Source organism: Periplaneta americana, chromosome 17 (assembly GCF_040183065.1).
Source record: "Periplaneta americana isolate PAMFEO1 chromosome 17, P.americana_PAMFEO1_priV1, whole genome shotgun sequence".
Taxonomy (NCBI): domain Eukaryota; kingdom Metazoa; phylum Arthropoda; class Insecta; order Blattodea; family Blattidae; genus Periplaneta; species Periplaneta americana.
The window spans coordinates 9,606,292-9,631,737 of record NC_091133.1 but is presented as its reverse complement, the minus strand read 5'-3'; the positions used below and the strand labels follow the sequence as shown (position 1 = coordinate 9,631,737).

General features: G+C 37.4%; 2 protein-coding genes and 1 long non-coding RNA gene across 6 annotated transcripts in view; 1 reads left to right on the top strand and 2 right to left on the bottom strand.

Moving 5' to 3' along the window:
* Positions 1 to 6,528, bottom strand: part of LOC138693421 (zinc finger protein 664-like) — a 32,158-nt gene extending 25,630 nt beyond the window's left edge. Inside the window, exons 1-2 of one of the 4 annotated variants that reach the window (XM_069817368.1) lie at positions 6,156 to 6,528; positions 2,952 to 3,170 (exon numbers count right to left, since the gene is read on the bottom strand). Coding sequence is in view for 2 of the 4 variants with exons in the window: in XM_069817369.1 (XP_069673470.1) it covers positions 3,850 to 3,910 (61 nt within the window). In the remaining 2 variants the exon portion in view is untranslated. Of the gene's footprint in view, positions 1 to 2,951; positions 3,171 to 3,849; positions 4,415 to 6,155 lie in introns of those variants that run through there. The other 3 variants (XM_069817367.1, XM_069817369.1, XM_069817366.1) reach the window with 3 other exon arrangements.
* Positions 6,529 to 8,584: 2,056 nt separating this feature from the next.
* Positions 8,585 to 14,777, top strand: LOC138693191 (uncharacterized). Its single transcript, XR_011330239.1, has 2 exons — positions 8,585 to 13,203; positions 13,337 to 14,777. It is a non-coding gene; the product is annotated as an uncharacterized lncRNA (long non-coding RNA).
* Positions 14,778 to 18,845: 4,068 nt separating this feature from the next.
* The window catches only part of LOC138693190 (zinc finger protein ZFP2-like), a 39,339-nt gene continuing 32,738 nt past the window's right edge, over positions 18,846 to 25,446 (bottom strand). The window contains exon 5 of the mRNA XM_069816928.1: positions 18,846 to 23,558. Within this exon, the coding sequence (XP_069673029.1) occupies positions 22,205 to 23,558 (1,354 nt within the window). The 3' untranslated portion in view covers positions 18,846 to 22,204. The remainder of the gene's footprint in view (positions 23,559 to 25,446) is intronic.

Sequence of the window (25,446 nt, the reverse complement as noted above, 5' to 3'; positions counted from 1 at the left end):
TGAGCAAATTCTGAAGTTCTGTGCTCTATGGTGCCTGCTACCTAATCCTAGGTACAGACTATTGACCAAGGAAACTGGAATTTTGAAGAAAACGGCTACAGACTGGTCTAGCTTCTGTCGGGAGGTGTGCCTGGATTGGGTTTACAACAATAGGCGACAGATAGGAGGCCCCGGAAGTGTAGTCGAAATTCATGATAGTAAATTTGGACGCCGAAAATACAACAGGGGCAGACGCATTGAGGACCAATGGGGTTTTGGGGGAATAGACTGCAGAAATTCTGGTAACTTCTTCCTGGTTCCTGTACAGAACCGCAAAGCTGAAACTTTGATATATATAATCAGGCAGTGGATTCTTCCTGGAACGACTATAGTATCTGACTGCTGGAAAGCCTATAATGTGTTGCAAAATGAAGGCTACGTGCATCTTCTGTGGAGTTTGTTGACACTGCCGCCAGCGGTGAGATTCACATCGACAACTTAATGTGCCCGTTCACACCCAAAACATCGAAAGGAAGTGGCTGTCCGTGAAGTACTCGATGCCTGTGTTCGGCCGAAGGAAGGAGCATTTCGAGGGATACTTTGCCGAGCACATATTCAAGGCGAACTTCCCCAGGTCCCGTCTGTTGTGCGAGATCTACAAAAGGGCGGCACTCCTATATCCACCACAACCATAAATCGCAAGTAGGCCTATTACTGTCAATGTAACCCAACTTAACCTCTCATATAACACTACACACCTAACATAACCTAACCAACCTAACATACTTACTTACAAATTGCTTTTAAGGAACCCGAAGGTTCATTGCCGCCCTCACATAAGCCCGCCATCGGTCCCTATCCTGTGCAAGATTAATCCAGTCTCTATCATCATATCCCACCTCCCTCAAATCCATTTTAATATTATCCTCCCATCTACGTCTCGGCCTCCCAAAAGGTCTTTTTCCCCTCCGGTCTCCAAACTAACACTCCATATGCATTTCTGGATTCGCCCATACGTGCTACATGCCCTGCCCATCTCAAACGTCTGAATTTAATGTTCCTAATTATGTCAGGTGAAGAATACAATGCGTGCAGTTCTGCGTTGTGTAACTTTCTCCATTCTCCTGTAACTTCATCCTGCTTAGCCCCAAATATTTTCCTAAGCACCTTATTCTCAAACACCCTTAACATATGTTCCTCTCTCAGAGTGAGAGTCCAAGTTTCACAACCATACAGAAGAACCAGTAATATAACTGTTTTATAAATTCTAACTTGCAGATTTTTTTATAGCAGACTGGATGATAAAAGCTTCTCAACCGAATAATAACACGCATTTCCCATATTTATTCTGCGTTTAATTTCCTCCCGAGTGTCATTTATATTTGTTATTGTTGCTCCAAGATATTTGAATTTTTCCACCTCTTCGAAGGATAAATCTCCAATTTTTATATTTCCATTTCGTACAATATTCTGGTCACGAGACATAATCATATACTTTGTCTTTTCGGGATTTATTTCCAAACCGATCGCTTTACTTGCTTCAAGTAAAATTTCCGTGTTTTCCCTAATCGTTTGTGTATTTTCTCATAACATATTCACGTCATCCACATAGACAAGAAGCTGATGTAACCCGTTCAATTCCAAACCCTGCCTGTTATCCTGAACATTCCTAACATAACCTCAATAATACTATACACCTAATCTAACATAACCTAACCTTTCATATAATGCTACACACCTAATCTAACCTAACCTAACCCAACCTTTGAGAATACTACACACATAATCTAACCTCATATAATACTATACATAACACAACCTCATATAATAACTTTCATATAATGCTACACACCTAATCTATCCTAACCTAACCTAACCTTTGAGAATACTACACACATGTCACCTAACATAAGCTCATATAATACTACACATAACATAACCTCATATAATACCTTTCATATAATGCTACACACCTAATCTATTCTAATTTAACCTAACCTTTGAGAATACTACACACATAATCTAACCTAACATAACCTCATATAATACTATGTACCTAATCTAACATAACCTAACCTTTCATATAATGCTATACAGTTAATCTAACGTCTGAGAATAGTACACACCTAACCTAACCTAACCTGATCTGTCACAATACTACACAGGATAAACACAGAAACGCCGTATAGTAGCTCTTTGTGAAATCACTCGGAAAATGGAGAAAATGAAACGGAACATCTCCAATTAGGTCCAAGGTAAAATGCTAATTTTTACACCAATTTTTTATTTAATTATCTGGTCCAGGGAAAATACTAGTAAAAAAGTGTTTTTTTAACACTAGTATTTTCCCTGGACCAAAAATGCAGTATAAATGGAGTAAAATTAGTATTCCAAGTGGACAAATAAAAGCAATTGACAATAGATATCTCAGTCATGACAACCTCATAAAATATCCTATCAATTGAATAATAGATCTTGCTACATACAACATAATTATATTATATTATTACCCATTTCAGCGAGTACTGACGACCACTGCAAAATACGATAATTTGGTCCTGGGAGCATTCTCTTTTGGCACAAGGATGATTTCTGTAACATGTTCCTAAATGCTACGTACAACATAATTATATTATATTATTATATTATGACCCATTTCAGCAAGTACTGACGACCACTGCAAAATACGACAATTTGGTCCAGGGAGCATTCTCTTTTGCCACAAGGATGATTTATGTAACATGTTTCTAAATTATTAGTCTTTTAAATACCAGTACATTCTTTAATAAATCATTGAAAAAACAAATGTGAATATACAGTATAGGATGTGGAGTCAGTACGAATATACGTGTAATAAACAATAAGCAAACCATCTTCGATTAATCATTTCAAAACAACGTGAATATAGCGTGGATTGTGTAGGAAAATAATTTCTTATATGTTGCTCCCAATGAGCGTATTCCGAATCTCACCAGTGAGCAATCCGATGGCATCACGGTGTTCCGAATTCCACCGATGACATCATTGATGCTCCACCGGTGTCGCACCGGTGCCATCAACTTGCAGAGGTGGTGGCAGTCTCCATCAGCCGCCATCAGTGAATCTGATTGGTTCTTGTATAGGGCGGGAATTAGCAGACGAATGACATCGTGCACTGTTGTGTCATGGCGGTGTGTTCTGCTTTAGTTCTGCTGTATTGTTTGTAATGAGTACAACGTAAAAACAATATGTTAATGGCTTATGAGCGAACATGTCAACGGACCAGTTATTACTACCGGTTCAAGAAATAAATTGTTTATGCTATCTTTTCTTTGAACGAGATGGCAGTACGAAAATTTCGCAAAATTTTGATAGCGTAGCACAGACAACAACTTGTACAGTCGCCATGACAGCCATCGATCCTTCCAGCAGTTTTGTTCCTTATTTCGCTGCCACGTGACGTCATTGATGCCACCGGAATACGCTGTATGTGCATGATTGTTAACTTGCGAAAACAAATGAAGGGCGCGCTTCCGTACAGGGGCAGCGCCAAAATGGCGTCAAAAAGAAGAAGAAGAAGAAGAAAGAAACTACATAATATAGCAATGAAATATCCTGAACGATTTTGAAGAGAAACGCACCATTTCCGAGAAAAAAAATATACCATCACAACACCTCAAAAACCGCTCAAGGCAGAAACAAAAAAAAAAAAATATCATTTATCTATCTCATATCCTGTCTTTCCACTCCCGTCCCTCGCACACTCTTCTACACTCTCATTCTTCCATCCTTTTTCCCCTTTCTCTGCACACGACTACTTTATGTCTACTACCTAATTTTATTTTTATGCCTACATTACACACCTTTTCATTAACGCACATTTTTACTTACCTTGCCAGTGACGAGACTCGAACCACTGACGTTCATTTCTATCCTCCATAGCCTTAACCATTAGGCTACAAGAACACTTGCGAAAAATACGCTTGAAACTTATACAAAACCTCAATCCAATCACAAATCTCCAAATTTACGTCATATACTGCGTCACCCACTACGTCACATCTTACAAAGAAAGACATTCCTCTCCACCAGTCGCTTAATAATAAGGTATTCGACTAACCTAATATCTATATATCTCGAAAACACTGTCACTACCACTCTTCAAATGCCGACTTCAAATGACATAACTCACAAACACACCGACCATCGATCAACATGACACAAGACACGACGTCCAGCAGCCTAAAAGGCCGAACAACTTTAATAAGTCTGTCCCAAACAGTTCTACGCACAAAGGAAGATACTATACAATAGGCAATGAAAATAGGTTTCATCAAGAGCGAAGCCAGATGCCCTCGATGCAAACTAACCTTTTTCAAATACACACACCTAAACTGACGTCTAACCTATCCAAAAAAAACCTAAACTAACGTCTAACCTAACCTAAACTAACATTTTTCAAATACACACACCTAAACTGACGTCTAACCTTTCCAAAAAAAAAACTCTAAACTAACGTCTAACCTAACCTAACCTGACATTTTTCAAATACACACACCTAAACTGACGTCTAACCTTTCCAAAAAAAACCCTAAACTAACGCCTAACCTAACCTAACCTAACCTAACAGTTTTCAAATACACATAAATTGACGTCTAACCTTTCCAAAAAAAACCTAAACTAACGTCTAACCTAACCTAAACTAACATTTTTCAAATACACACATAAACTGACGTCTAACCTTTCCCAAAAAAAAAAAAACCCTAAACTGACGTCTAACCTTTCCAAAAACACTAAAGTAACATTTTTCAAATACACACACCTAAAGTGACGTCTAACCTTTCCAAAAAACCCTAAACTGACATTTTTCAAATACATACACCTAAACTGACGTCTAACCTTTCGAAAAAAAAAACCTCAACTGACGTCTAAGACTTCCAAAAAAACCCCTGAACTAACATTTTTCAAATACACACACCTAAACTGACGTCTAACCTTTCCAAAAAAACCTAAACTAACATTTTTCAAATACACACACCTAAACTGACGTCTAACCTTTCCAAAAAACCCTAAACTAACATCTTTCAAATACACACACCTAAACTGACGTCCAACCCTAAACTAACATGTAACTTATCACTAATCTATGTCAAATTTCTTTAGTCTAAAATCTAACTAATCAGCGATAGGCTATGTGGAAACCAGACTTAAATAATTTAGCGTTCTTACACACTTCAAACTCCCCATGACATCAACTGACGTCATCACATTCGACCTGTGTACACCATTCCTAACAACAGTCAATTCGTGTACACAGCTCTACGAATACCATTCCAGATAACAGTCAATCCGTGTATACAGCTCTACGTAAAGAACATACAACAAGAACCAACGTCATTACACAAGCCGTCAGTAAAACAACAAAAGCTTAAAAGGTACGTAAAGTAATATCACCCACTAAGATAAAAAATAATCTGATAGCTACATTATATTCGCAACACGAAAATGGCGTCCCATTACAACCGTCTAGTAACCTCTATGTACCATAACATAACCACGTTCAATATTATAATATACCGTGTCGAAAGCACTTGATCCTCGTAAAAAAATACGCTTATCAATATTAAGTAACTATTAAATCAGCACAAAGTACCATAATCCCAATTTGGCGCTGCCCCTGTACGGAAGCGTGTCCCAAATGAAAATTAACATGGCATATAAACACTATTTGAAGAAAGATAGGAGATATTAAGTAATATTCATCGTTCTTAACGATCTTTGGATGGGCAATAACAATGAAATATGTATAAAATAGAAATTACATACAAGTGAGCATATAAAAAAACAGTAAGTAGAATCATATCTGATTAATAAGCTTAAATTACTCCAGTTTAGTGTAAGAGTGGCCTATATCTAACGATGTCTCCAAGCAAATTACTTAATTATTTAAAAACAAAAAAAATCGTGTTAGAAGATTGAATTTCTGTATTTTCTCTGAAACTATCCAAATATTTGTAGGCAGTCCTTTACATTAGACTGCCGAAAATTGCTTTATAGCGCAACATTGGCAGTGATAAAAGTTAAATATTCGTTCAGTGGGCGTTGGATACTTTACATTGACCTGAATAACTTCCTCAAGCACTACTGGAAAATTTATTAATGAATATATGAAACCTTCAATATTCACGTGTACTTACTTATAATCTTCTACGAAGAATATAAGGAACCTTAGTCCTCACTTTCACTTTCAGAACCATACCAGACTCTGGAATCACGATCAAGTGAGCTGTGACCACGGTCACAAATAGTAGTATCTAACTCGTTGAGTCACAAGCACAAACAAAAATACTTCAAAAGCAATCATCCAGATCAGTCTATATGCAAAATAACTGTTCCTAATTTTCTGCTGTGATAGAGGGCATGGAATTAAATACCTTTTCTTTATAAAGTAATGTCCGTTTTCGTTTTCAAGTGACAGTAGTATGAAGGAAAAATGGAAGGATTCCATCTTCCAGTTATTAAAGCCTGGTTCCGACGCTGATAGTTTCCGTGATGGATTCCAAGGTGGCTGCGCTGATGGCTGCCCTGCGTGCACACTTGCTGGCTTCCGTGTTGGCTACAGTAATGGTAGTTGTTCACACGGAGCTGGCTCTTTACATAGTTCAAACCACAGTCTCGACTGTGGTTCAAACATAGACTTATTAAATAACCGCTAGGGACCATCGGCATCCTACAAGGGGATCCCTTAAGCCCATTGCTCTTCAACCTAGTCACCATGGACGCCAACAAGGCTGTGTGAGGAAGGACAAGGTAAAAGTCTTCGTGTACGCAGACGACATGGCAATTTTCTCCGAATCGCAATGTTACCTCCAAAAAGCCTTTAATGATCTTGCAAAGTGGGCAACCGAAACCGGCCTGAGAATAATGAAACCAAAACGGTGACGATGGTTTTCAGGAGGTGAGGCAGAACAACACCAAACGACACGATTTATTATAATGAAACCTCTTTATCATGCGTAAATCACTTCCGGTACCTTGGCATCACCCCGCAGCCGCAAGGAACAGCGTTCACAAAGCACGTGAAAGAGAAATCTAGAAGTGCCATATTGGCCATCAGTGATATACGGAGCCTGAATAAACTGTCCTTGAACACAGCCATCGCTTTTTTCAAAATGAAAATACTGCCAATATTGTCCTACGGCATAGAACTCACATCGCCACACCTCACAGAAGGGAACATAGCAGAACTGGAGAAAGTCAAAGCGGTCTACCTAAAACGAGCACTATGCCTGTCACCATCAACCCCATCGAGGCTGGTTTATGAATTAACCACGCAGCCTTTCCTGGTCGAAGAATTAAGAATCCAGTATCTGTTACCAGCTACCAGCAGGGGGTGCTCATACGGCTATGCGCAGACACGTAAATTTTAGACAGTTGACGCATGACGTCACCGAGGAAGCTAAACAATTGGCAGTATGAATTAAAAGCAAGCTATAAGTTGTTTTCTAGCAGTGATTCTGGTTACGTGTGCCCTAAATGTGACAAATCTGCACTCATAGTGGAATATTTCCAAATAAAAATGTGTTATAATGAACTGAATTATATTTATAGCAGTTACTGTTGTTAATTCGGGCTTTCACGTGTTTTATAATCGTAGTATATAGGTTATGTATTTAAGTTAGCCCACGTGGTATTAAGTTAATTAGTTTATTGTAAATATTTTGTGCCTAAAAACATATTGCATTATTTACCATGCCCGGTTGCGCAGTGTTTTCGCGTAAAAATTATAATCGTAAGACTAAAGGTTCAGATTTGATTTACCACACCTTTCCCAAGGATGACAGTGTTTGTAAGCAATGGATTCATGCTTGCAGAAGGAAAGACAAAATCAACATTAAAAATGCCACCGTGTGTAGTGTTCATTTTCTACACGAAGATTATGAGAGGGACCTGAAAGCCGAGCTCTTGAACATTAAACCTAAAAAGATGCTTAAAATTTCAGCAGTTCCTTCATTGCATCTGGACATCGATTCAAGACCAAACAAGATGAATATAGAGGCTTCATCTTCACACCAGCCAGAGTCACCACAAATTACGGTAAGTGACAGACAGACAAGGCAGATTAATCGACATTCAAGAAAGCGAGGGCTTGAGAGATTGAAGACACTATCACCCAAGAAGAATAAGTTTGATGTTGGTACAATTACAGATAGCACTAGTGACTCAGAAAGACATTTGAAAGCACGGTTAGACAAATTAGAGAAAGATAATAAACAAATGCAGACTGAAATGAATAAGTTAAAACTTAAAAATAAGTCACTGACCTTGGCTCTGAGCAGGAAAAGTAAACATATACAGCAACTTGAGAACAGAATTAATGCAAAGGTAAAAGAGAGAGTTTCCATTGTTTTGAGAAAAATTTTTACAGAAAACCAGATCAAGAACTTGTTGGTGACAAAAAAGAAGCCAAAATGGACGAGAGAAGATATAAGCAGAGCCTTGACACTCCGCTCAATATCGAGGAAATGCTACATATATTTAGGGCAAAGTGTAGGAATCCCCTTACCATCACTGTCAACTCTAAGGTGCTGGGTTTCCAATTCCTTTAAGTGCAGGCCCGGCATATTAAGTGATGTTTTATTTATGATGCAAACTCAATGCAAGAATTTAACAAAAAATGAACTTTTATGTATCCTGAGTTTTGATGAAATGAATGTGGATGCAAGAGTGTGCTATGACCAAGATGAGGATAAAGTTTATGGGCCCCACAGCCAGGCACAAGTCGTAATGGTTCGAGCGCTATGCAGTAATTGGAAGCAGCCAATATTTTTTTATTTTGACGTTACAATGACAGGATCACTGCTAAAAGAAATCATTTTAGAAGTGCAAAAGGTGGGTGTTGTTATTGTGGGAGTTGTAAGTGACATGGGTGGGAAAAACAAGAGAGTCTGGAAGGATTTGGAAGTAGATCACAAGAAAAGTTGTTTTGATAACCCCAGTGATGACACCAAGCGCATATGGGTTTTCCAAGATGTGCCACACATGATAAAATTATTGAGAAACCACTTCATTGACGATGGTTTTACTTTACCCAGTGGGAAGATAATTAACAAAACCATTATCGAGAATATTTTATCTATGGATGGAGGTGAAATAAAAATCTGCCCGAAACTGAAATATAACCATCTAATGGTATCAGGTAGAGACCGACAGCGTGTCCGTCCTGCATGTGAATTATTTTCAAATCACGTTGCAAAAGCCATTAGTTACCTCTTGTCAAATGAACATGAAGCATCAGAATATTTCAAACTTGTTAATGATGTTTTTGATATTTTCAATTCTAGGATTCCGGACAGTGAACAAATTCCCATTGCAAGTGGTTTTGGCATACATTTTAAAGACCAAGAGAATATCCTAAGGACATTTCATACCATGTGTGAAAAAATGAGAGTTGGCAAGAACACTTCACTGCTTCCTTTTCAGAAAGGTTTTATAATGTCCATTAGATCTTTATTAGGTTGTTTTTCTGACCTCAGAAAATTGTATGGGCTAAGCTACATCTTAACTGCTAGACTGAACCAAGACTGCCTTGAAAATCTTTTCTCTCAAATAAGAGCATTGGGACGCACTTACGACCATCCCCTTCCAGTAGAATTTAAAAACCGTTTGAGGCTGCTTATAATGAGTCGCAACATTTCAGACATTTCGTTCAATTCCTCAGCTGTTGAACTAGAAGCAGATACAATTGATTATCTTACTTCTAACCTTTTTGCAGGACTTCTACCAGACATGACAGAGGCATTGGCAATGATAGAAAATGATTCTGAAATTTCAGAAATTACTGTTGAAAACCTTCCTGAAGCAAGAGTCATACAAAATGTTTCTGAATTTTCCAGCGAAGGTCTACGATATTTGGCTGGCTATATTGCTTTTCGCTGTCGTGAAGTAGATAGATCATTAGGGGATCCTACAGGCCAATTAATTAGTGTTACACCAGATGCATTGCCGGTACATCAGGGCTGGATTGAAAAACTGTCTCCAATATATAACAATCTAAATACTTTTACTTTTTTTAAACAATACTTTATATTTTCTGTTGGTGAAATATGAATCAGCTAGCTTAGAATAATCTATTTTAGTACAAAATATAAACTTATGTATCGATAGCAGTAAAAATACAGCGGCTTTAGCTCTGCTCCTTAGCGATTTTTGTAAACTGTCGTTGGCGATATTGTGTAACCAATAATGCGTATTTCTAAATTTCTTTAGCTGATTTTGTAAAGTTCGTTAGATTTTACAAACTAATAAAATAGCATTGTGAAACACAATTTACAAGCATTTGTAATCTTTTACTTGTTATTTGTAAATTGTTAATTTGTAATTTGTCAGGATTGTGAAACGGGCTCCTGATCTCTGGACTCATGGGAACTACGAGCTGAACATCTAGTAACAAGAATGGATGTACATGGTTTTCACCACAAAGTTTGCAGCAGTACACACTACCACTCACCAGATGGAAACTGCATGTGTCTATAGTGCAAGAAATCTTGTGAAAGATACCATATCCTATGGTGCACCGAAAGAACGAAATCATTGTTTCATACAGTGAAGACAGCGCACTTAGGGAAAAGCCCTAAAACTCTTTCTACCGTCGAGGTGATCGGGTGTATGTGCCTTGTGTTCTGATACAGTATTGATTTCTGAGTGTTTTAATTGTGATTATTTCAACTTGAAGCGTCAATATTTGTGTTGATTGTTTATTTTGTTATAGTGTTGTTTAACTACTTAAAATAATGGTTTAATTAGTTTTCAAATTAACATTATTATCCATTGGTGCGAGTACGTGAAAAACTTTCTTCAAGCATGGACACAGTTCAAATTAGTGGTTCTCCTTTAGATCCTAGCACAATTGGACATGATTTTCATACTATGGTTGATCGAATGGAAACTGTGAGTAGCGATGTAAATATTAATAATTGTGGAAATGATATAGGTTCTGTTAACATTTCCTTGGTGCCCAGTAACAAACAAAAGAAGATAAAAAAAACAATATTTATGCAGCTACCTAAAAAATCACTGAAAACTCTTTTTGCTAAGCATGTTAAGTTGACTCCTCTTGGAAGTAAAAATGTTACTATTTTAAATGCTACGAACAAGAATGCTTCTTCAGTACCTAATCTGAATGCAACGTTTTCTAATATGCAAATTAATAAGCGGCCGTGCACAAGCTCAAATACAGAAATAGCACGGAATATGACGTGTTATACCAAATTCCCACTCAATACAGATTTCAGCCCTTAGCTACGGAAGACAGTATGGAGGAACCTTCTGCTGCTTCTACACTTCAAAAGGAAAAAAAAAATTCACCTATCTGCTTAAAGAACATTGAGAACTATCAGCTCTTATTACAAAGCATACAGAATCATGTATAATCAGAATTTCATACAGAGTTGAAAGGTTCAATCATAAAAGTTTAAGCATCACCATCCCATGATTTTAGATAACTTACTACTTACTTTCATTCAATTCGTCAGCAATATTATACTTATAAAAAATCCCGATGAAAAGAAAGCAGCCATCCAAGTGGTGTACGAAGGAAGGCAACATCCAACCAGGTGCAGTAGTGTTGCTGAAAGAAGACAACCTTCCACCTATGCAGTGGAAGCTAGCAGTGATTCAAGAAGTGATCCCAGGAAGGGATGGACTGATTAGGGTAGCAGTCATTCGAACTAAAGATGGAACATTCAAACGGCCTATCAGTAAATTATGTTTGTTGCCAAATGTTAATTCATGTTAATTTTGCAATGTTTTCAAAGGCTGTCAGACTTTCAGTGATTTTCAGTAACAATTTGTGTAACTATTTTGTGTTAAATGTTATACATTTAAGGTGGGCGGTATGTTTGGGACTTCAAAGGTTGGCACTTCGCCAAGTTTGGTACCTCAGGGTTGGTAATCCTCGATTAGGGGGGCGTCAACAAACATGATGATGGTGTACTGTTGCGGCTAGAACATCAAGGACAATAAAGCATATTATTCTACAGTCCACGTGTGTTTTATTCAACAATAAGAGCTACCAGGACTTTACAGTGGCAGAGCTCAATCCCGCATACAAATTACCCTGCAGAAAGACCATCACATCAACGTTGCTACTGGCAGCCTGTGAAACATGTTTAAATACTATCACAGAAAAATTAAGCTCTGCAAATTCAGTTTGCATAACAACAGACTGTTGGACATCGAAAAATACAGAGAGTTATATTTCTGAAAATTTTGAAATAAATTCTGCTTCTGAAGTGTTCTTCCATAAATGTCGCTCATACCAGCATAAATCTTGCAACAGAACTGAAAAGAGTAACAGACGAGTTCAACTTAAGTGATAAAGTGCTGCTTGCTGTTTCCGACAATGCAGCAAATATAAGAAACGCTATCGTTAATGAACTTGGCTGGAAGCACTTGGGATGCCTTGCACATACGTTGAACTTAATTGTGCAACATGCATTAAAAGAGATTAAAGTGCTACAAGATAAAATTAAAAGCCTTGTTAGTCACTTCTAAAAAAGTCCAGGCGCCAATGAAAAGTCTCTGTACCATCAGAGAAATTCTGGTCAGTAAGTACTAACGAAACTAAAGCAAGATGTCCCTACAAGATGGAAGTCCACATACTACATGTTCGAACGCCTCATTGAGCTTGAAGATGCTGTGAAGGTGGTCTTCACAGCATCTTCAAGCTCAATGAGGCGCTTATCAACAAGGATCTCCCAGTGCTCACCGAGGCTGAATGGGAGACATGTAGAGAATTGTGCAAGGTGCTCCAACCTTTTGAATAGGTTACGGTGACCTTAAGTAGTGAAAAGTATGTCTCAGGCAGCAATGTCTTTGTAATAGCAAGTGGGCTAAATTCAGTCTGTAGCCAGTTGCTCGAAGAAAATTTTAGTGATAGTGTAAAAGCTGTGGTAAAGGATTTACAAAAGGGCGTGTCTGAAAGATTTGAGAACATAGAATATAGCAAGACGATTGCCCTTAGCACCTTTCTTGATCCACGACACAAATTATTGGCTTTCAATGAAGAAATGGCTGCTGACAGTATTAAGAAACTTACAATAGCATTAGTTACTAAAGAAATAAATATACAGGAAAAAAATAGAATCACAACAGTTCAGCAGGTCACTCCCACATGTGAGGAGGAAAACAAGTTCTCAGTCTGGGGAAAATTTGACAGTTTGGTCCAGAAAACCAAACCAAAAGGTAAAACGTAGGCCTATTTAATATAATGTGCTAATAATAATGTAGAATCGAATTTCTTAAATTTTACAGATTCTATTAGGTATGTACTAATGAGATAATGAGGTTAATGGCAATTCTCACTTAATATTTTCAGGCACTGCCATGTCAGCAGCGATAATAGAAGTTGGTAGATACTTAGACGACAGCTACCTCTCAAGAGAACAAGATCCTCTTTTATGGTGGAGAAACAACAGGCACGACTGGTTGTGTCACGATTCAATGTCATGGCAACATCTGTTCCTTGCGAAAGATTGTTTTCCAAGGCAGGAACAGTAATAACAGAAAGGCGGACCCTGTTAAGTTCCCATCATATAGAAAAGATACTCTTTTTGAATGCAAACATGCCAGATTAGGAATGTTACTAAATTACTATTCACATTATCACTAACATACTGTACAGTGGCACTTATAAAAATGTTGAGAAGAAATTGATATTGTATTCTATGGACTCCGGGAAACATGATGGGCTAGAGAGTGTTCCCCTAAAATTAATTCTGAAAAAATGTATTTCCACTTCTTTTCGGATTTTAAAAGAATGCCAGTATACTATAGCTCTAATTTATTAAATTCAAATGTAACTTAATGCATTAAATCCTCACATTTGGCATTTCAGCCTGATAGAGGAGAAGCTCGTCTTGGGCATAGTTCAGTTTGGTTACTTATACAGGATATTTTACAGAAGTGAAGTGTGTTCACTCTGTACAATAACCTTAATACAGTGTAAAATACAGATAAAATGTAAAAATATAATCTATAGAAGATAATAGAAATTACAAAAGTATATACGTGTATTAAACTTCAAATTTAAACTCAAGTAAGTTGTATAAGAAAGTAAAAGATTAAAATAATTAATGCATTTTTTCTTATACCTGTGTGTGTCAAGTGTACTTAGCTGAGGTTTGGCTCTAAATAATGTGTTATACCTTCTGGGTCCAAAATCTCTGCTGTGTTTTAATCCAGTAGTTGTGTGGCATTTGGCAGCTTTCTGTTCTTGTACTTTATACAGTGAGGTTAGTTGGGAAACTCGAGCGTCCCCAACTACCCTGTATACTCTTGGTTTCACAAGTAAAGAACCTTCGTTGCAGGGTTGGGTTCAGGAAGCCATAAATCTGACTGACACGCTCCCCCAATTAGTGAACTGTGGACAAAGATACCGCCAGGAGACCGTCGAGAATGCTGTGCTGTGAATTTTCCATTTTTGAAAGAATCCAACCAGTTGCAAAAGAAAATACATTTAAAGAGTCCAGCCAAGAGCAAACGTGGCAACAGCTTCCCGTAACTGGCCTGTCAATCACTGTCATCTGTGCAGAAGTGGTGTGAGGCCAGGGTTCTTTACTTGTGGAGCCGAGAGTATTATACTTTGTAAATGCTTTTTTTTTTTTTCTAACAAAGTCTTATGTAAGTTTATTCTTAATACATACACGTACATTGTGTAAATTAGTTCTCCTTTATAACTTGTTTGATCACTATATTTTGTGATTTTAAATAATTATATAAGAACTTAACCCTCACTATGTTATATTTCGTATTTTTTTTTAAATATCGTGTAGTTTTTGTAAACTTTTTTGTTTGTATACAGCTGTCATAGGTCGGGCCATTATAATTTGCAGGCAGAAATACTTTCAATTTCAAAATCGTTTGTTAGGTACTTACCTGTATATTTTAATGCACTGTTGAACCACCCCCTCCATCTCCATTAGTTATAACAGTTGGGTGAGGTTCAGGACGCAATAATGGGGAAACTTATTTCCCTAGTAATTTGTCCTCGACCTATTGCATATTACATTGGTAATTACTAACAAGTGAGGGAGGGGCTACAACACTGCATTAAAATATACAAGTATCAAACGACTTTTATGTTTAAAGTATCTGTGGCTGCAAACTGAAACCATGTGTTTGTCACTATATAGGCTACATCTTAAAAAAGCCACTGAAGCTAAAGAAAATTCTGCCTCCTTTGGTGTAACTTTTCTGAAAAAATACCAAAATAATATTTTTACTTCATGCTGAACTGTTGGAAATTAAAGTATCATATAACTTAAATAGTAAATATAGACTACTAAGGACTTGTTTGAAAAATTAGCACATCATCTTGAAACATGTTACAGAGTATAGATTACACCAAACAGAATTATTTAATATATTATCTGTGTTACGGTACAGTATAATATGCCTCTTCCCATGTGACTACCAGTATCACTCTCCTAAGATTTCACCTCAGGTGATAACTTTGTTCATGTGATTTCATTATCTTGTTTTGATTTTAATCTATGCCATTTATTCTAATTTTTGTAACATGTCTTTGTGAACTGAAATTTATTATGTATCTTGTTATTTATTGTGCCTTTTGGTAGTTTTACTAGCTATTTTTTTCGAAGAATTTCTGTTAACATTTAAAATCATATTAGAAATCTTATTTTGTGTTTGTGTGGGTATCTAATCACAAATCTATAACCTGCAATACATTGTAGAAGGAATACTGTATTGTAAATTTAACAAAGATAGATGAAATATAGTTACATTTTATTATCAATTCTTGAAATTAAATTAAACTGTGTTCAAACATGATTGCATTGTAAACCTTAGTGAAACAGCAGAGGTTGTTACAGCTTTTATTTATTAACACATGTTTTTTTCCTATTTCATTACAATGCATTTAGGATTCTTTTTACTGCACTCTTCACATATGACAGTATTGTGAACTTCAGCAATACACAATTATATTTACAAATGTCCATGTTTTAGTATCAAGTTTTGGAGAAATTAAACACTACTGCAAACCTGAGTTGGGCAGAAGAGGAAAAATTACTTGTTTCATTTAGCATTTGTATCCACTTCGATTTCGTGGCCAATTTCTTGAACTAAGGGTGCCCATAATTTCAGTGAGCCTATCTACATACTTTCAACGTTGGCGAATTCGAGCAGTTACGCTAGTACCCACAAAGTAATATTTATTTTGAAACAAATAATTTAAAATTACATTAAATTATGTGCTTCGAACAAACTTGATATACGAATTCTGTTTGGTATTACAAAACATTTATATTCCACGAACTCTCGACTCAGCTGATTAGGATACAACCACAGTTTAGTATATACAGTCGCGAAGCTCAATACGTAGTAAATATGCAAACATTAGATAGGTGCTCACCACTAGGATCGCTACAGGCAATGCCTCATTACAGGCAATGCAAAATAGTACCGTCACAGTCTATTGTTTCTAGCACCCTCAAAACTCAAGCTTCGTGACTGTATATAGTAGACTGTGCTACAACGTAATACTGGATAACATGGAATACACTATACAGAGAAGTATGTTGTTACCAATGTGCGTCTCTGTGTCAATGAGCTAGATACTGGCACAATCTAATGTATACAGTCGCGAAGCTTGGGGTGATTTTTTGCATTTCTCGCGATAGTTGCTAGCCGCTTGGAGCGCTGTGTGTACTAGGAACAATAGACTGTGTCACTGCCATCGTGATCTAATACAGGCCGTAACGCAGACCATGTGACTCGCTTAACCCGATCACGAAGGGCGGCGTTTCAATCATATGAATTAATTGGAATGCATAAAAAGTAACATATATTTCTCTAAAATGTAGTGTAATTGCATTAATAAAATTTAAAACAATGATTAGGAGACTCTTCAGACATAATTCCATTAATAAGGAGCTACGTGAATGGCTAATAAAGTAATTGATTTCACAATATTCAATAATGGACAGGGTGGTATATATATAAGGCTCTCTAGAACTCTTTATACTTTGATTTTAATACTGACAACCTTGTACGTTATGTTCATAATTTAAAAAAATTAGAGAATTCTCTCTTTTCCATAGGTATGGGCCTCCAATTCTGCCAGCTTTTCCTACATGTGGGCATGCTACAAAAAGCTTTTGATGTTCAATCTTATCTATGAAGCATGCTTAGATTTCTGTAAGCTATTTATGTGAATAAGGATCGATCCAGTCAAAATATCTTTTTATTACAGTATTGTAAAGTGTCCTCCATAACCCGAAAGAGATCGACAACAGGTACTCGCAGAGGAAAATATTTCCAAACAAATTACTTTGTGAGGAAAAGTGAGAGTAATAATCTAGTCCCTGTATGCCAGAAGGCTTTTCTCGGAATTATCCAGGTAAATCGAGCAAGAGTTGAATTTGTAACCAAACATTTTTTTAGCACTGGAAATGTTCCAGCTGAAAAACAAGATCACTGCTCTCAGAAATTCCAGGAAAAAAAAGAGGCTATGATAAAATTCGTATCCTCTTTGACTTGTAGTGAACTTCACTACTGCCATTCACCAAGAGGGAGAAAATATTTGCCATTTCAATTGAATATTGCACTACTTCACCAAATGTACAATGAACAGACTGATTTGGAGTTGCAAGTGAAAGAAAGTTACTTTCGGAACATATTTAATTCTCAATTTAATATTGAGTTTGGGAGTCCCAGAGTTGATATGTGCTCTGCAGGCATTGAATTCAAAGAAAAGATTAAGCTTGAGAAAGACCCAGAAATTAAACTTCAAATTGAAGCTCAGAGAGAGATACATAAAAAACGAGCCAAAGCCTTTTTTTCTCTCCTAAAAGAGAAACCCGAAGACACTATGACCCTCTCATTTGATGTCAGAAGAACCTACCTCTTCCTCAAATACCAGACCAAGAAGAATACTACCGTCGGCAGATTTATCTCTACAACTTTTCGGTTGTTGTTGGCTCCTCTGATGACAAACTCAACCCTTGCAACTGCACAAGTTAGGTATGGACAGAGATGTACATAAAAAAGGGTCTAATGCAGTTGCTTCATGTCTGTTCCATTCTCCGCAGAAACTAAACGTGGAAGGAATTAAGATAATCCGTTTATTTGCTGACGGGTGTGGTGAGCAGAATAAAAACAAAACTCTGCTCGCCATGGTTGCAAACTGGCTACTTCAAGCATCCTCAAGTGTCCAGGAGGTTCACATGTTTTTCCCAATTCGAGGCCACTCTTTTATCCCGCCTGACAGACTCTTTGGGTTGTGTTCAAAAGATATTTAAAAAAGACAGGTAATAGAAAATCCTGAGGAGTATCTCGAAATAATATCAAAATATTCGAAAGTAGTAAAAGTTGGAACACAAGAGTGTGAAATATTTGACTGGAAGACTGAAGCAGAAAAGATATTCAAGTCTATAAATGCTTGGCATTTCAAATGGAAGAGATACATTCTCAAGAGACCAACCAACAATAATCGCAATATCCTGGTGACAGGTGAAAACTTTTACATACATGACACAGGCTGCTTTAAATACATAACAAAAAAAAAAAGAAACTCTTGTCACTCAAATGGTTCCAAAACGCATTCCACCTCTACAACCAAATCTTGTGCATCCTAAGAAAATTTCTGATGTCAAACGACTGCTTCAAATCCACTTCAGTGAGAACTGGCGTCAGAACGCAAAACTGAATTTTTACAAGCCACTAATTGAGAATGTTGATGCATTGGACTTATCTAATGAGGTAGACACTAATGACTGTGCGTGTGAACTCATGGAAGAATCTCGAGAATTGTGTGTGTAGCAAGATGAACAATAAGACTTTTCAAATGTTGAATATTGTGAAAAAAAAAAAAAAAAAATTGAATGCTTTGTTATCCCTAAAATAATGTTTATAATTCAGAATTAAATATGATAATTACACATGACTTCTGAAATCTGCAATAAAACCTGGTAATCTTCCTCATCTTACATGCAAAGACTATAATATCCACATCTGAGAAGCAAAAACAGCAATCTCCATATCAAAAGCTTTAATATATTGTTCCACAGTTACTTTGAAGGAAAGATACTATGTAAAATTGCTTTCCGATGTCTATTTAGATACGAAAATAGTTTTTGATGGAATTGTCGTTCAGTGAACACCTCAAAAAGTTTCTTGCTTCTACTGTAAAATTTTTCCAAAGAGAAGATTGCTGACTTTGCTTCTAGGCACCTCAATTATGTTAACTGCTGGGTTTATTAGTGCAGAAAAATTACCAAATTCAACCAAACCAGACCATTATAAACCAGAGTATGTAAAAATTTGTGCCCATACAATGAAATAGGATTAGACATTGCCAGAAAAAGCTGGATTCCATTTCATCTACTCATGTGGAGCTATAATTAGCATGTCTGACCGTGAAACTTTGGGACAAGGGTTCAAATAGAGGTTGGTAAAAATTGCCCTGCTTTCAGCAGGGTAGACATAAATAAAATAGTGATCTTAACAGCGGACCTTAACTGTAGAATGGACGTACAACAAAAGGAGAATATCGTCACCGAAGCTATTCGGCAGGAAGGCCTGTCTCTAATAAACGATAGAAGAGAGAAGACGTTCATAAGCCCAAATGGATGCAGCACGATAGACCTTGGTCTTTACAAAGCCCAATGGAAGAAAAGTACAGCAAAAGGTTATGAGAAATATTGTGGCAAGGGAACACCTGCCAGTGGACACCACTATATATGGTCATACTTCACCTACAGGGGATCTCATTCACAAAATAACAACCAACCCGAGAAGCACAACAGACCCGACCATACTACTGGGAAGAAAAAAACAAGAACTAGCGAACAAAATAGGAGACAGGAATTTGAACGAAATATTAAGCACAATAACGCAGCATATCAAAGAAGCTATTGTTCAGAAAAATCATGTCCCCAGAAAGTCTAGACGGTGGTTCACACAGGAATGCAATGAAGCAAGAAAAATCGTCCTTAATGCGCTCCATGAAGGTATAAGATCACAAACTCCAGCGAATCTTCAGGTCTATGCCCAGAAAAGAAGACATTACAAGTCAAAAATAATGGAAGCAAAACAGGACTTTCAAGCCAGAGAAGAAAAGCAGGTAGAAGTAGCAGAGCAGGCAAGGTACAAAACAACGACAAAGCAGCCACACTTCACAAGAAGCGTGCCAATCAAAGTCTGAGAGGTCCACTTCACAAAAGTCCTACAAGCCAAAGAAACACGGCCAACAGAAAGCGACTGAGAAACTGATCCCCAGTCCTCACCCTGGTTTACGACGGAGGAAGTCGAACAGGAAATTAAGTCACTAAAGGATAAGAAGGCTTGAGGATGAGACGGACTATATAAAGAATATGTAAAGAGGACAACTCAGTTCCTAAAAGAAGTTTGGACAAGCATATTCAATAAGTGTTTAGAACAAGGCAACATACCTGAGGACTGGCGACACACCACATTGAAGGTACTCCACAAAGGGAAAGGAGACGCCGGTGACCCCAATGCATACACAGTCATAGCACTTGAGTCAGTGTCGTTCAAATTACTATCAAGACTACTAACAAACAGACTACTCAAAATCACTGACACAGCGGACACACCAAGGGTGGTAGCTACAGAGGATGTAAAAATATACATGTATGCAGACGATATGGTACTGTTGTTGCCTAAGCTAGAAAGCCTGCAGAGAACCTTCGACAAACTGGCAGACTGAGCAGAAGAGAACGATTTAATCCTAAGCGAAACAAAAACAGTTAAGATGACGTTTAGAAGAGGAGGCAGAACGGCTCGTTCAGATGTCATACGCTACAGAGACAAACACTAGCAAACGTGACAACTTTCAGATATCTAGGGATAACTTTCCAAACGAGAGGCACCGCGTTCACAACACATATAAAGGAGAAAATTGCATCAGCAACTATTGCGACGAACAGCATAAGAAACCTACAAAAAATCTCGCTAGACACTGCCATGAAAATATTCACACTGAAAATCACGCCAATAATTGCCAACGGTCTGGAATTGATCAGGGATCACCTCACGAAAAGAAATCTCGAAGGTATAGAAAAGATAAAATCGTCATTCTTGAAACGAGCATTATGCCTCCCACGATACACTGAGTCACGCTCAGTATACGCACTGGCCAGACAGACATTCTTCATAGAAGATCTACGCTTCCAGCTACCACAGCCATCTACCAAGGCCTACGCAAAACTAGTAAACGAACGAAGCAAAAATAGGAAGGAAATATGGCCAGAGTTCTGTACAAAAAATGCAATGATGAACAGTGACTAGATTCGAGCAAATTCTGACCTGCGACATATAATGACACAGATGGCGGTACATGGGTTCCATCACCTCGTATGTACAAATGAAAACCACCAGCCAGAACAGTGCACCTCCGTTTTGTGTGGGAATAAATGTGTACACTACCACGTTTTAAAGTGTAAACAAAGGAAACAATCTCTGACAAGCATATGCGGAAGTTAGTGACTTATCTCAAACTCTGCACATTGTGCGCTCTTTCCTTTATTATTAAAAATTGCCCTGCTGAAGATTTTTCTCGGTTTATCCCTCAACCCATTAAGACCAAATGCTGGGTAATTTTTTACGATGGACTCTGGACCTATTTTGTTAGCATTATGATGTTCATTTCACTCAAAAGATAGATAACCATTGCAGTTTATAAAGTGTTGTAAAATAAAAATAAACAATTTAAGAAATCCACCAAATTTGTATCTTGAAACTGAATTAATCTTTCACAGATATGTCCTGCAATAAGGACAGTAGTGCAATAAGAAAAGCAAAGAAGTATCCCATGAAAAATCACACCCAAGAATTCTTCCATTACCTAAAATTCTACTAGGGACCAAAACGATTTAAATGCAATTGTGGCGTCTATATTCGTTGCGCTTTTGTTTAAATAAATCGATTAATATCAGTGAATGTTTTCCAGATATTTGAAAGTCCTTTCGGCTCTGAGCAGGAGTTTATTTCTTTTAGACTATCTGATTCACAATTATTACGATATTTATCTCATTTGAACGGTCCTTTCCCCATGTGTAGGCAGGAGTGAATCTTGAGGTTACAGGATGGTAAAAAAACTATGCACAGATAACTGATTTGAGTGGCTTTTCGCATGTGTCTAGGCTTGCATACGTTCTTAAAATCACCTTCATTGATAAACACCTACCACATTAATCGCATTTCAATGGGGTCTCTCCCGTGTATAAACGGTAGTGAATCTTGAGGTAACCCGAGATTGAAAAGCACTTTCGACAGACATTGCATTTGAATGACCTTTCATCTGAGTGTGTGTACGTACATGACTTTTCAAAATTTCCTTCTTCGCGAAACACTTTCCACAATCATCACATTTCAATGGTTTCTCTCCCGTGTGCAGGCGGAAGTGAACCTTGAGGTTTGCGGATACTGCGAAACACTTTCCACAGACATCACATTTGAATGGCCTTTCGCCCGAGTGTATGAACGCATGCCTTTTTAAAATTGACTTCTTTGAGAAAAATTTTCCACACTCATCACATTTAAATGGTCGTTCGCCCGTGTGCACCAGGGAGTGAATTTTGAGGTTACCCGGTTCTAAGAAACACTTCCCACAAACATTACATTTGAAGGGCTTTTCGCCAGTGTGAATTCGAGCATGTCGCTTTAAAACCGAAAATTCTGAGAAACAAATTCCACAGACATGACATTTGAAAGGTTTTTCGCTTGTGTGTATCAGCATATGTCTTTTTAAAACAGCTTTCTTTGTGTAACATTTTCCACATTCATCACATGTAAATGGTCTCTCGCCCATGTGTAGCCGGAAGTGTATCTTGAGGTAACCCGCATTTGAGAAACATTTTTCACAGACACTGCATTTGAAGGGACTTCCATCTGTGTGTATGAGCGCATGCCTTTTTAAAACTGTCTTCTTCGAGAAACATTTTCCACATTCATCACATTTAAATGGCCTCTCGCCCGTGTGTAGTCTGGTGTGAATCTTAAGGTTACAAGAATATGAAAAACATTTTCCGCAAACATCGCATTTGAAAGGCTTTTCGTCTGTATGTATGAGAATATGCTTTCTTAAAACTGCCTTCTTTGTGAAACACTTTCCACATTCATCACATTTAAATGGTCGCTCGCCAGTGTCTTGCTGCCAGTGAATCTTGAGTTTTGGTGTTCCGCCAGTGTGTATGCGTGCATGTAACTTCAAATTCCTTAATTGTCTGAAAGACTTCCCACATACGTAGCAATAATATGGTACCTCGGCGGTGTGTACGAGTTCATGTCTCTTTATATCATACCATTTCAAGAAACACTTCCCACAAGCATCGCATTTGTAGGACTTTTCGTTTGTGTGTATAAGGAAATGGTGTTTCAAAGATTCCTGTGTTACAAAAGCCTTGTTGCATATACTACACCTGAGAGAATTGAAGCTTAGGTCACTAATATTTGAACCGTGTGGTCTGTTGCTACCCCACTGTGTCAATGTGTCCTCTTCACAAACTATGCCAGAGCATTCTTGTGACACAATCTTCTCAACACTATTGGCGAGGCTGAAATGAATACAGAAGTTATTAGCATCCAATATAATCAAAGTATTGAGATCAGATTATAATATGCATATTATATATATATATATTTATTTCTCTAAACAATAACAGATCCCTGTATTAACAGGCTGCCACAAAGACAGAGCATATTGTACAATAAGCAGTCGATAGTATAAAGAACATACATATGTTTAAATTTAATGATGTCAAACAACAGTGACAAGAAATGATTGAATAAATAATTAGGTACTAATTAATTATTTGAAGATCACTGTTGACCGTAGAGATGGTTTCACAGTAGAAATATGGAATCTCTCAGAGCTGCAAGAACTATGTCATCAATTGCCGTCCTCTATAGGCCGAAACATTGTCAGGTTTGGAAGAAGAAACAGGGATTATTTCCGCACGCTCCAACCATAAGGCCATTACTTCAATTTGTTGTAGGCCGTATTTGTGCATGAAATATGGAACGGTACATATATAGATGCAGTTTTTTCCTATTTACATCTTCAGGTTGGCTATTTTGTTTTTCAAATCTAACGGTGGGATCGATGATGTAGCCATTGTTGGGCAACTTCGAAATTTCAAATGAGAACATGGGTCATTGAAGGAACCATTGGAAGCTACTTTTGAAAAGAAACAACTTTTATTGAAACTTTTTTTTCTAACATTTGTTGTTTACTCAATTTTTTTTCATGAACAACCAGTATCACATAGTTTTCGATAAAAAAGGCTGATACAGGTGGTCTGAAATACCTGGTATATATAGAAACACACAATAGTTCCTAGTTTTGAAATCTTGCCGACACCTAGGATCCAGAATACAAAAGCACAATTTCATTTGTGGAGAGGATACAAAACAAAGGTAAACTAAAAAATTAAGTACAATTTGATATGCTGAGAAACATGAGATAAAACGTAGATTGAAGAATAACTGAATTGAATGAAATAGGCCTACTATTTAGTGAATAATTTCAAGGGACAAATTGTTCCGGGGCCGGGTATCGATCCCGGGACCCTTCGCTTAGTGCACGAATGTTCGACCGACTGAGCTACTCAGGAACTGTACACGACACTGTCACAATTTTTCCCTTGAAATTATTTAAGTCTGCTTCACAGGGAGCTACAACCTGAAAGCCAGATTTGCATAATATTAAGTAGTGTTATACAAGAGATCGAGTAAAATGGACAATGAATATCTCAATACCATTAGACAAATTTTGTTAATGACCTCATTAGGAAATTTAGGAGATAGGGGGATGATATAGTTAACTAAAATATTCATTTTGTATCTCTCACATCTTTATGCCATTGGACCACTCTGAGCATGATGTTCCTCTTCTATAACTGATCTAAGAGTTGCCTTTTGGATCTTCACTGTATATCACCACAGCTTTATTTTTTTGTGAAAGACGGCACCAGTTATCAAATGATCTCTGCCATAACTCATATCTGAAACTCCATCCTATCATCGAATGTACTTCTACATTGTTGGGAATGTTTAATTGCGAAAGAATATCTTGTCTTTCTGTTTCAAAATTCCTTACTTACTGGCTTTTAAGGAACCTAGAGGTTCATTGCCGCTCTCACATAAGCCCGCCATCGGTCCCTATCCCAAGCAAGATTAATCCAGTCTCTATCATCATATCTCACCTCCCTCAAATCCATTTTAATATTATCTTCCCATCTACGTCTTGGCCTCCCTAAAGGTCTTTTTCCCTCCGGCCTCCCAACTAACACTCTATATGCATTTCTTGATTCGCCCATACGTGCTACATGCCCTGCCCATCTCAAACGTCTGGATTTAATGTTCCTAATTATGTCAGGTGAAGAATACAATGCGTGCAGTTTTCCATAATACAACAAATAATCTCCTATTTGTGTTATACCA